Source organism: Canis lupus, chromosome 3 (genome assembly GCF_003254725.2).
Source record: "Canis lupus dingo isolate Sandy chromosome 3, ASM325472v2, whole genome shotgun sequence".
NCBI lineage: Eukaryota > Metazoa > Chordata > Mammalia > Carnivora > Canidae > Canis > Canis lupus.
The window spans coordinates 8,126,066-8,138,825 of NC_064245.1; the positions used below are offsets into that span (position 1 = coordinate 8,126,066).

At 39.9% G+C, this 12,760-nt stretch overlaps 1 protein-coding gene across 12 annotated transcripts in view; it reads right to left on the reverse strand.

The window, feature by feature from the left end:
* PAM (peptidylglycine alpha-amidating monooxygenase) overlaps nucleotides 1-12,760 on the reverse strand; it is a 150,443-nt gene that overhangs the window by 104,071 nt on the left and 33,612 nt on the right. For all 12 annotated transcript variants that reach the window (XM_025438445.3, XM_025438444.3, XM_025438443.3 and 9 more), the window contains exons 3-4: nucleotides 11,823-11,880; nucleotides 666-753 (exon numbers count right to left, since the gene is read on the reverse strand). In XM_025438445.3, the coding sequence (XP_025294230.1) occupies nucleotides 666-753; nucleotides 11,823-11,880 (146 nt within the window). The remainder of the gene's footprint in view (nucleotides 1-665; nucleotides 754-11,822; nucleotides 11,881-12,760) is intronic.

A 12,760-nucleotide genomic window follows, 5' to 3' on the forward strand; every position in this document is an offset into this window, starting at 1 on the left:
CTCATCCCAGTGATTAAAATAAATTTGAAGACCACAACGGTTACCTGAATCAATGGGAGGCAGCGTGGTGAAACGGAAATAAATTTGGATTTGGAATGTGACAACTCAAGGCTCTGGTCTGACACCAACCAGCGAAGTTTAGCTGAAGCCTGATACTGATTCTCTGAGGCTCAGGCTCCTTGTTTGCCAAGTGGGGACAGTGGTAACTGCTCTGCAAAAACTTTAGGAATAAATGAGATGGCATATACAGATCACCTAGCACAGTGTCTGGGATAAAAGAGTGCTCGGTGAACAGAGCCATGGTGCTCTTTGGATCGAAGTATGATCTTCCAAAAGTAAACATTGGAGCATCCATTATCTAAATTGTCAGTCTTTTTTTTTATAAACTGTACCTTGCTACGCTATGACAACAGACATAAATTTATTAAGTCAGCGTCAAAGACTGATGGATGTGCTCCCTAGCAGACTAAATAATGGTGATAATCAGGCTGTGCAGGTAACCACGTGATGCAGAAGAACCGTGTTCTTCCCTGATAAGTAAATATTCTTCCTGTTTATCTATCAGCTATAAAATACTCGCACAGATGCAATCCGCGCTTATAAAAACAAACAAACAAAAAGACATTTTCTACACCCCTTTTGACTGTGGGCCCAGTATCCCTTACCAGTAACTTCCAGTGGAGGAAGGCATATTGCATCCAAAAAGTAACATATGATGGACGGTATCCATGCTGGCACGAGGTTTGAAGTCAACTGTTAAGAGAAAAGGACACGGGGATGTGAACACAAGTTACACTTCTGTGCACACACTGTCACAAGAGGCCACATCTTTCAACAGTTCCAACAGCTGTATGACAAAGAAGTTCTGTTGCTCTTATGATAGAAGGCCCTGATGACGTATAGATGATCTAATTCCTTAAGATGAGCATGACTTGACAATTTGTATAATGAAAAGAGCAGGTAATAATAGGCTGAAACTCCACATATGGCCACACACGTTTTAAGGGAAGACCCCTTTAAAAAAAAAAAAAAAAAAAAGTGTTGCGAGCAGTATGCGGGTACAGAATGAAAGCTCCCGGCTATGTGTCCACAATACATTCCCTTCCAGATTTCAGGAGGATGCCGAGTGCCATAAAACACCGCGGAACAGAAACCACAGTGAGTGGTCTGAACGTGAGCAAAAGGATGCATAACACAAATGAATTACCATCTCTAAATAACAGTAGCCACTAGGATACAGTATGATGATTCACTAGAAAATAAAATAAAAATGGAAAATGCATCTTTTTTTTTTTTTTTTAATGTGTCTTTACAAAAGTACCGGAGAGAGAAAACCACTGTCCTCGATGAGCACTGTGCATTTGTTAGAGGGATCTAGAACTTATGAAATGTCATTTTTTCATTTTTCTCTCCTAATAATAGTGGCTGAAAGATAGTAAAATAAACAAAAATGAGTTCGGAGAGAAAACAAAGAAAAAATTATGGAGAAGTTATACTAGTATGTGTGGTCAATATTCAGCATGAGCTCCCCTTTCCTGGTTTGAGTTTGGCTCACCTACTTTTGCCTGCATTCAAAATGCCGTGCTATAAGGGCAGTTTCCGAATCACCTTTACATAGAAAAATGCTGAACAGTCTAAAAATGATCTTAAGTTTCTGTGGCGTGCAGAGCTGCATCTTTTAGCTCTTTCCGTCTGATAAAATTAACAGAACATCATTTACTGCTAAAATGTGTGCCTGAGCACGTGAGTATTCATAAAATACAAGATGGGTCTACATCAAACTACAGTGCAAAGTGTGGCTGATTAGAAAACACAGGGAGCCTGTTATGAGCCACTGTGACTCCCAACTTTCAGGGGAAATAAAGTCTTTCACTTCCTGCACTGAAAATTAGAATTAATTTTAGAAAAATTAGAATTTAAAGCCTAAAAATCCCATCATAAGATGTTTATGTCACCATTTCAAAGGCTAATAATAGAGAGAGAGAGGACGGCTGGAAAATGGACCTGCAAAAAAAAAAGGACCTGCAATAACCTGAGGCTTTGTCTTCAACCGTCAGAGAATACAGTAAGCCTACGAGGTTGAAGGAGATACTCTGGAAGGAAAAGAATCAATTGGGAGTAACAGCAGATCACAAATCCTAGGAAATCCTACTGTTAACAAGCCTAAATTTGTTACCAAGAGAAATAGAAGGAACAAGAAGGATTTTATCTCCAAAGACTGACTCTCAAGTGCAGGATTTCCTTCCTCCCTTCCAGAATCCTCCCATGGTATCATCCCTTGCAGAAGAAAATTTGAAAAAAACTCTAAGGTGGGAGTACCAGGCTTCTGTTTTTTAATCACTTTACATTTATTTTAGTATGTGATGCAAAATTGTTATATTTGTTTTTATCAAATGGCTTTTTATCACTGCACGGACATCTAACTTTTTGATCTGACTATATTCCCCTCCCACTCTCTATTTACAATATCCCTCAATCCCTTGTGGAGGGTTTCAATATCCACAAAGGGTTTGTCAGACAAGAGGATAACTCCTCTGCCTTTTCAGAACCTATGCAGATGATCATATGGTTCCCATTCCCCTTAAATTCATTTGTTACGAGTGACATATTAGTGGACTAATATTATACTAGTGGACTTCTTCCTACGTTCGAGTCATTCTGGGAATTTTGATAATAAGCCAACATGGCCAAGTGCATTTTGTCAAGAATTAAACTGCTGGGTTTAAAGCAACATGGATTTCAAGTGCCAGCTCAAAATCCAGGTGGAAATACCCAGCAGGAAATTGAGATTCTGTTACTCTTGTTCAAGAAAGAGGCCAGAGAACTGGGCATCTGGGAATCACTCAAAAATTGAACCCTGAAGCCAGGAGGGTGAACAAAAGACTCGGGACACAGTGTCAGGGAAAGCTCAGCATGCAGGAGGCCCCAGCAATTTGTTAAAATATTAATGCTGTGTGTGTAGTGCTGTGGAACAAGGCAAAAAAAAAAAGAAAAAAAAAAAAAAAGAGTGGGCTGTCATTAAATTTGTAAAATGAAATATCAAGCAAAAGACTCAGGGAAGGACAGGGAGGAGACCTGTTGAGACAAAAATAGATCATGAAGACATATAATCTCTGTGGCTCTTCATTCGGAAGGAAAGCCAAATGTTTTGCCGGGGCCCCTGCTTATTCAAGAGGATCTTCTAACCGTCCTCCATAAAGGGCAAAAGTTATTCAACGTGTAACTTCTCTATCCATTTTCTGATTTTTTTTTTCTCCTTCTGACATACTGTTTTTAAAACCACTTATTCGCTCCACATTGAACTCTCAACAGTTAAGCATTTAATTGTAATTTCTATAATTAGAAACAAGCCAGTATCTTGAAGAGGTAGTAAAAGAACATTCCTGGGAGTTCCCTCTCTTAGAAACTACTCTCGGTGACTCACGCATTCCTCCAGAATCTCAAGATCTAACTGGAATGCTGAGTAAATCACTGGTACACAGAGGTAGAGAACCATCTTTCTCACATCTTAAAGCGGGTATAATATCCAAGTATTTATATAATTACAGCTCCAGGTAAAATCCACTGTGAGCTGAAAAAGACTGCCTGCAGAAGGAAGGTCATATCAAAATGTAAATCTACAACAAATAGCAGGTGCCATAAAACAAAGCAGGCCTTGGACCAGTTCACTGAAGGGCCTGTTGCCAGTGGTGGGGAGGGAGGGGCCAACTGGGAAAAGATTAGGCTGATGGGTTCGTCCCATTCCGACTTATTACCCCCTAGCTTGGCCAAACAAGATCCCACCCCTGGTGAATAAAGAATGAAGTCTGTTGGGCACAAGCTGCACCTGTGACCACGCTGGAGAACTCTACGCTACGCAAAAATACGGGCAAGTATCTCCAAGTCACATCTTAAAAGAAATTCTCCCCCTACTTTCTTTTTCCCCCATCATACACCAAAGACATAAAGGATCCAAGGGGAGAGAGCCAGGGGATAATAATGAAAACAACTGACAGGCTGAGTAAACAAAGGCAGCCTTGGGATGGCGACCAACGCGCAGAAGCACAGTCTTGTGAGAACGCGTGGGAATATTACATCCTATAGGATTAAAAAGTGCCACCGACTCTTCCAACTCAGTAAGAGGATGGCAGCTGCTTATGTGGAAATGGAACTTGAGTATCAGTGGGCTGCCTGGTGTATAAGATCGGGGAAAAGTTTATGGGCACCTAAGTCTAAGTCCTGGGAATCAAATATTGTTGAAGGACCAAGACTCCAGAAATGGTAACTCAGGCACATTAATTAAAGGGATGTAAGGGCGCTGAAAGTGCACGGGTTGGAGGATTTCTCAAAGGATAATGTCATCTGAAATGAAAGACCTGAAAGGGTCCGTGTGGGTGACATACTGGGCAGAGGTACTGAGGTCTATTTTCTGGAGTTCTAAGGAAAATTTGTACTAATTGCATGAGGTTGTTTGAAATGTATGGCTTTTTTTAGGTAACATTAGACTACAATGAGGGCCATAAAATTCTCTAAGAATGTGACCTAGGATAGAATTTCATTTAGCATTTGGCTTTCTCTCCATTTTTCCTCTTCAAGTGGATATCCAGGTCTGCATGTCAAATTTTGATATATCTGCCAGATGCAGGATGTGGAAAGATTTTGAAGAACCCACGTAGCCAAGTGTAGGAACTAGAGATTTAGGAGATATCCATGCATATACAATCAACCCAAAATTACCACTGCACATGAGAGAAACACCCTTTTTAGCTAAATATATTGCCCTAGAGGAATACTACAGACCATGAATAATTAACCTATCAGATAAAAAAAAGAACAGACTTGTAAATCCAAGTTTAGATCTTCAGAACTTAGGCATTCTGGAATTATTGCCCATATATATCATTAGGGATCATTACTGTTGGCTTTGTTTCCTTTTTCTCCCAGTAGAATCATATTATACCTAGTAAACGGTTTATTTCCTATGCTGTGGATATTTTTATATGTTATTAAACAATTTTGTCAGTGGTTCTTTCTCATCTAGTGCTGTGCATTAGAATTACCCTATGCAGCTTATTAAAAATACAGATGCTTAAGGTCAATCCCGGATCAGTCCTAGACCTTCCTCCATCAATATTTCATGTAAATCTCGGTGGTCATTCCAGGCAAGTGCACATGTGAAAAGTTTCACAGATGAAACCCAGTTTGATTCTGACGCCAGTCAACATTTTTATTGGCTGAATACGTATCACGTGAGTGTGCTTAGAGCTCAGTTACCTCATCTTAGTTAGCTTGGATTGCATTGCTCTCTTAAACATACAGGACAAACAGTAAAACCAAAGGTTCTTTTAAAATAAATTTATAAAAACGTTTTCTGAGGGTAAAACTGGTTGATCCATCAGAATCGTTTTAAGGAAAGAGATCAGTGGAATTCTGCATCATCGTGCAGCTTTCCTATTTATCACCTCAAGTCATTTTAAGGCTGAGGTTGGAAGCAGGCTCCCCGGGTAAGCCTGGGTGCTTACGCTTATGTCTGTGCAGTGTCCGTGTTGACTAGTGCTTTGCCGCCAAACACAATATTGAGAGGCCAGAGAGATGTAAGGTTTAAGACATAATTATGTAAAAGAGTTGCTATCATTTAAAAAAAAAAAAAAATGACAGGCCCCAGATCTTAGTATCACTTCTGTCAACATTTCTTTGTCTTCCCCAAAATGAAGATTATCTTTCAAAAATCCACCCAAAGAAATTGAAGATAATGCTGTAAATTGTCATGTAAGTGGAGGATAGGATCATCCTCAGTGTTCGTCTTCGAGCAGCGGGGTCCGAAATGTTCAGATACATGTGAAGCTCACAGCAGCAAAGCCCATTTAGCGGCATGTTAAAAATCCACAGCAATCCTGCATATTGTGTTCTCTTCTGCTGGCTGCCTGCAAAACCATGAAGCAATCCTACACTAAAATAAAGACCTCCGGCTTGAACATTGTTAATCAGAAAGTTTCATAGAGAAATTGTAGTTAATTCTCGCTAGCATAGACAATGATACACGCTTCGGAAAGAGTCTTTCACACAGTTTATGAGGGCTTGATGCCACTGTTGCCAAATTAACCAAGACGTAAGACACCCGAGCAAGCCTTTAAGAGAAACACAAGTTTGAAATGAAGTAACCTTTGCCTCCGAATAAAGGAATTGAAGCACAAACAAGAGTTAAACTTCTGGGCGACGTACCTCTTAAAATGGAACTTCTTGGTATATGTCAGAACCAACTACGTAATCAATACATAGACTTTTTTTATCAGCCAGGCTGTGCAAGATAAAATAGCATAAGCTTCATTAAGCCTTGCATTTGTAATGTCATCCCTGTAGTAGTCCCCTATTAATTTCCTACAGAATGAAATCCATTGCCCCTTCTTGCCTCTCCGGGCCCTGTGTAACAGTGAGCGTCTCCCAGCCCACCACGTTTCCACATGACAGCTCCCTACACCCACTCTGCACCCCGGTGGGCGGCCCTCTCCACTTAGTAACCCACATCTCCACATCCCAAACCATTCACATGTATGAGGGCTTACCCCATGCCAGGCTCCCTACTACTCACAGTGACCCTAGGGGTCTGGTCCTTTCCTCTCAAACAGCCCAGCCTTGAGGACAGAAGCTGAGCAACATGCATATGGCCATGTGGCCAGCAGGTGGGAAGGCTCACGCTTGAGCCCAATGTGCTTCTTCACTGATCATACTGTTGACTACTGGAATATTCTCCTTCCCCCTGCAGATCCAAATAGATCATCTTCCCAGATGTAGACAGAGTTCCTCCCTGTCTCTCACATGATGTTTTTGTGTGACCAGAACTGTTCATGACTCACTTTTTTAGAGCTGGCCCCTGAAGTCGGCCCCACTGAAATGACTACTTCAGAATGACTGTCAAAATGCCATGAACCCCTGGCTAATAAAAAGCATCATTCACGCATCAAATCAGACTCAGACCTGGGCTTTCCGAATTGGCCATTTTCCTCGGAGAGTTGGGGGGGCTCGTGGCATTCTGACCCCACTACTGTAAAACAGCGCTGTCAGCGTGTCACTGACTTTCTGGTGATCTCCAAATGTACCTAACTGAAGGCATTCCTAACTCTCAGCTTTATAAAATATAATGAGATGGTTCCTACTCCTCCCTCTCCCTTTGTTTTTTATCACCTGAAAATACCCTGGGGGTTTACAGGGGTTGTCATGTTGGAAATGTGGCATTTGATTGACCAAACCACAGAGGGCATCCTAGAAATACTCTTGAGACAAGCCAGACAGCAACAGCGTCTCCTTCCCAATTATGACCAAGCAAATCAGATTTTATCCGCTCATCATCTGTAAGCGTAGCCCTTATTTGTGCTCTCTGTCCAAGTAACTTTCACTAAGAAATTAGAAAAGCTTCCGAGGGGATCCAATGGGGGGGAGGTATCCAATGGTCCTGTGGAGAGACAGGCTACCTTTCTCACGTTGGAGAAAATCCTAGGTGAAGAGAGAAAGGAAAGGATGTGCAGTCAACTAATGGGGAGCAGAAAGGTGACAGAGTGCCTGCATGGGGATGGAGGCTCACGGCATGTACACGGGCACATGCACCCAACTCACACCCTTCGATTTACTGCTGTCGAGCCACAGAATGTGATTATCCGAGCACTGGATCCTGCCAGACCTTGGTCTTTACAGTCACATAATGACTTTATGTAATGACCCATAAGCATGATCCAAATGAGATTGTTCCTGTATTTTCTGAAGTAACCCAATATCACATGAACATGTGCTTTGTTTAGGAAAGGTCACATTTGGAAATGCTCAAGTCTAACTGGGCTGTGCTGCAGTAGACATTGTTCTACATTCAAGAGAGAAGCCCAAGAAAATGAAAAGCAATGAATCATTAGATTAATTTCATCTATTTCTAAATTCAATGGCTTCTATCTCATTTGTATAGTGCAATTTGATAGATAGGGACCTGCCATCATTCACTAAGGAAAAGACACATTTATTTACTGGTCATCCATGTGAGGGAAAGCAAGTGGATGAAGATGACAGTCAAATTTCTTGGCTGAGTGGGCTGCTGTCAGAGTCAATTCCTCTGAGTGTCTGTAAAACACCTTTTAGACAGCATCACAGTTCAGTGGTCAAATGCAGATTTTATCATACCTTCACCCACTTCAATCTGCGATTTCTTATTAAAACAATAAACAAAAGCAATGCTCTAGGGAAAGCTATGATTTCGTTCAAAATACAAAAATTATATTTAACTTCATCAGAGTATTTCCCCAAACAACAACTTTAATTCACATTTAATAATTCAGTAGAGACACACAGATGCATCAAAGATGTCGCGTATGCTCATACGTAGATATGGCATGCGTATGCACGTATAAATTCTACGACAACTGTGATGGTCTCTTCTCAAAATTAAGAAGTGTGTTTATCTAAAATGAATTACCTAACTAGTCACACAAGCAGAGAGCCAAAGCTATGAATTATTCAAATGCAATTTTGGCTTTTAACACCATCAAGAGGGTTTGTTTTAGTCCTAATAAGCAGTCTGAATTGTACTCTGCCTTTTGTGATTTTCTTCAGAAATTTGAAAAGCCAAAGGAGAAAGTTCTTTTCAGACATTATAATATTTGTATTCTTGTCTTCTAGAATCCTGCCAGGCTATAATTTCTTTGATTTTGTATCAGACCTCACATCCCCACTGCCTTGCCCAAGAACTGGCACACAGCAGAATTTTTAAAGTTTGCTGAAATTACGAACAAGTGGCTTTTGTTAAAAAATAATTATTCCTTTATATTCAAATAAGAGCATAATTAAAGGCAAAAAGGTAAATTGTCTACTATATGATATACTGCCATAAAATTGGCCAAGCAAAACACTTGTTTAGTGTTCACTCAGGTATTAAGCTAACGATATTGAGTCCCCACCATACCCAGGTGCACACGTCCTGCTGGCATTCAAAAACTGAAAAGGCACAGATAATGAAAGCAGAAAGTATAAAATTGATACACGTCTCAAAAAAAAAAAAAAAGATAAAGTATTAAAGGCTTCACAAGACCTCATTTTTAACCATATCTAATCTTACAGTGAGGCATCCTGAGACCTAGAAATTGGGACAACTCATATTCTTCATTCATTGGTGAATTCTCGGTTACCACTAGCGAAACTTTCACTTTGGGAATCTGGTTATGCCTTATCACCCCCCGCCCCCCAACATACAACCTATGCATCCAAACCCTCTTCCTTCTGCATATCTTTAATCTTCATGCGTACTGGATTTCATTTTGTAAGATGGTTTGAGCTTTGGTCTTTTTTTGTCAAAACTGACCAGAGTGTCCTCAGTAGGGAGCGAAGGTAAGGGAATGGAAGAATAATTGAATTTGATGTGAGGAAGGCGGACGTGTGCTCCTGCTGTACTCTGGCTCCATCTATCCATTTGATGACTTCTTTCATTTCTTCCTTTATTCACTATCCCCACATCCAAATCTACTGTGATTTTATAACAGCATACAGGTAGAGTAACACATAGCTAGTAAAAAGTGTGGGCAAGTTCCTTGATCTCTCTCACCCTCTGTTTCCTCTTCTACAAGACGGCTTTCTTACAGAGAGAGCTCTAAGTATCTTAGTGTCTGGTAGCCCTTAGTAAACAGGTAGCAATGAGCTGATGATATGAGCAAGGATTCTGTATAAACTATTGCCCTACTATTTGATTAAATCAAAGAAAGAGATGTTCCTGTCTTTGTTTCTCTAACTATAAAATGGGACTACCTGCAGGCTTGTTCTAACAATTAATGAGACAGTACACGCAAACTTCCCCTTACCTATTCCCTTATATAAGTGATTGGTATTTCTCTTTTTTTTTTTTTTTTTTGCAATTTTCCAGTTCTTATTTGCTTACACCTAAACACCTGTGGTTGCTGGCTTACGCAGACTGATGGTAACCACACGTCGCCTGGGGCTGGTACCAAAAAGGACTTGAACAAGTGACAAAATCTTTAGTATTCATGCAATCCTCCCAGCAATAAAGAAAAGGAAAAAAAAAAACACTGGAAATAATTATTAATCTTACAAGCTCCGTTAAGGACCTTAGAACTGGGAACAGTTCGATCGTAGAAGGGAAGTGCCTGAGAAAACGCAGAGACGTTTAGTCCCCTAGTTCTAATGCAGCCCTTCATGAGTTTCCTATGAATATTTTCCTTGACTGAATATATTCACTTGTGCTTTTCAATTTTAATTTATGTGAAAGCAAACACATTTATATTAGGAGAGCAATAATGCTTTCCGGGATATATATTTACAGTCCTTAGAGTCACCGGCTCTGAAACCATATGCTACCATCACTCTTGTTTTCATCAAGAAAACAAATCAGTAACCTATTAATATGAGACCTGTAATGTTTCTGTGAGACACGACTGTCATATTTATACAGGGATGGAGACTGGCCTTCTCTTCCAAGCACATGTGAAACAGGAGCAATCAAGACTCTCTTGGAACTTGGAAAGAAAATATAAAGTCAGTGAAGAAAAAAACTTCATGTAAAAACGCCTTTCAGTGAGTAAATATTATTTTCTCCTAAGCTGCCAAAAATGTGGATATGAAACTGAGGAAAGCTTTACCGTTGGTATTTTAATGATGAATTTGTATCCTAAATCACACTTAGCATTACGTGAGGCACTACAATCAGGAATTTAGTTTTCTGTCTTTAAAGTTCAGGATCTGGGAGCAACTGTCTTTTCTACTTTTTTTCCCTCGGTAATATTCAATTGTTATACAAAATAAGGACATGCAGGCAACACTCCAACTTCCCAAGGTCTGACTTTCAATCTTAGGAATTAACTATGGGAACAAATTTTCAGAGGGCTGTTAGAAGTTGTATTTTCTGGTGAGGTTGCCACTAAAGTATGGAGGGGGAAAAAATGCACATTGCTCCGGTTTTTCAGGTCTATAATGTATATTCCTGTGGGAACACCTCATGAAAATTCATTCTCGGATGGCCCTAAAGAGACTGTACACATTGTATAATTCACATAATAGCCATTTCAGACAGCCCACTTGAAGATTAGTTTCATGGGACCAACGCACAGCTCTCATTACCATTACTTTCTCCAAAATCAACATCTCAAACCAGACAAGTAAAGCAGTGGGAGAAAAAAAAACAACAACAACAAATCCACGAATAATTTGCCAATCACACCTCCTCCCGAAATAGCTAAAAGTCTGTCATAGGGTTATTTCAATGAAAGCAACCTAGATGAAAACAGATGGCAGGCTGTCACTTCTCCTATCTCATATAAAGTCTCAGCCGGGGAAGGGCCTCTTATCCTATAATAAAAAAAAACAGATAGGACCAATGTTCCTTCCTTGGCCCCCCTCTCTCCCTCCTTCTCTCAATCTCTCCTTCCTTCCTTTCTATCCGTCTACTGTTTGGCAGGTAAAATCTGAAATTCCCTGATGTTGAGTCTAAGTACAGTCGATTTATAGCATGAACCAGCAGGTAAATAAACAGTCTGTTGAGTGGAGCGGAATTAAGCATCGAGCCACAGACAGAAAGCCGATACTATACAAACGGGACCACATGGTATTGGCAACCATCGACATCTGCATGCAACTCCTTAACTACTATTACTCATGAATCTCTCCAGATACAGTTTGTAATCTTGTCTCTGAGCGGCTCTCTCTAGTTTGTTTCTGCATTAGGCATGATAAATGCATTTTAGAGACTGTCAGTAAAAGATTAATATGCTCATAACCATCACAGAGAACCTTTCACTGACTTCAAATAGCTGCCCTCCCTTCAACCGCCCACCCCAGCACACCATCCAATTAATACTTACTCACGAAGGCTTCCTCATCCACCGGCAGACGCATTGACATGCAGAGGTATGTATCAGACTATTAGAGAAAGAAAGGTACAAAATCCGAATTAATCTGCTGCTAGTCAAACGAAGAAAAAAAAAAAAAAAACTAGTAAAGCATGGGTTGTATGACTGAAAAAGAACTACTGGCCCAGGGAGGTGAAGTTCTCTGCCAACTGGGTATGACCAAGTTAATGGACAGGCCCAGTTTATAAAACTTAGGTACCCCAAACAGTTTTCTAAGATTCTTTCCTAATTGACTTCAAATATTATATCTAAGACCAGTTGTCACGGGTGACATTTCTAGTACTACCGTATGAAAAGGTAACATTTTCACATGATTCTATAAAAAGAGGGAAACACTTCAATGCGCTTGACTTAAAAATGGGACGAGTTAGTATTGACCATCTTTGCTATATACATAATTAAATACTTAATTTCCTGAATCATTTTACAACTGCTCAAATATTAATTAGAGAAGTACAGTGAATAAAAGTTGGTCTTAAAATATAATATTTGGCTGTTCTCTCTTACTTTAATATTTTTAGGCAGTACACTGAAGAAATCAACTTTAACTCAAGTTACTCTTTCTTTTCCAGCAGTCTTTTATCTAAATGGGCATTTTTCCACCATCAAATATTTTTTGAAACATTAAGATTTTTGACAATGGGCTTCTGTTGATCTCTGCATTCCACTTCCTTAGAGGAAGACCCTATGCAGTGAAGTACATGCCATGGTTGGTAACATACGCAATACAAATATAGACTAAACTCATTTAATAATTCACACTTCATGGATTATTACTGTACAGTGCCAGAATCAAGAGATTCCATAAACACGGATGGAGATCATCTGCATTATCTCTAAACCTACTACTGGTTGGCACTGAAAAATTGCGAAGTTTGTACCTCTTTTAA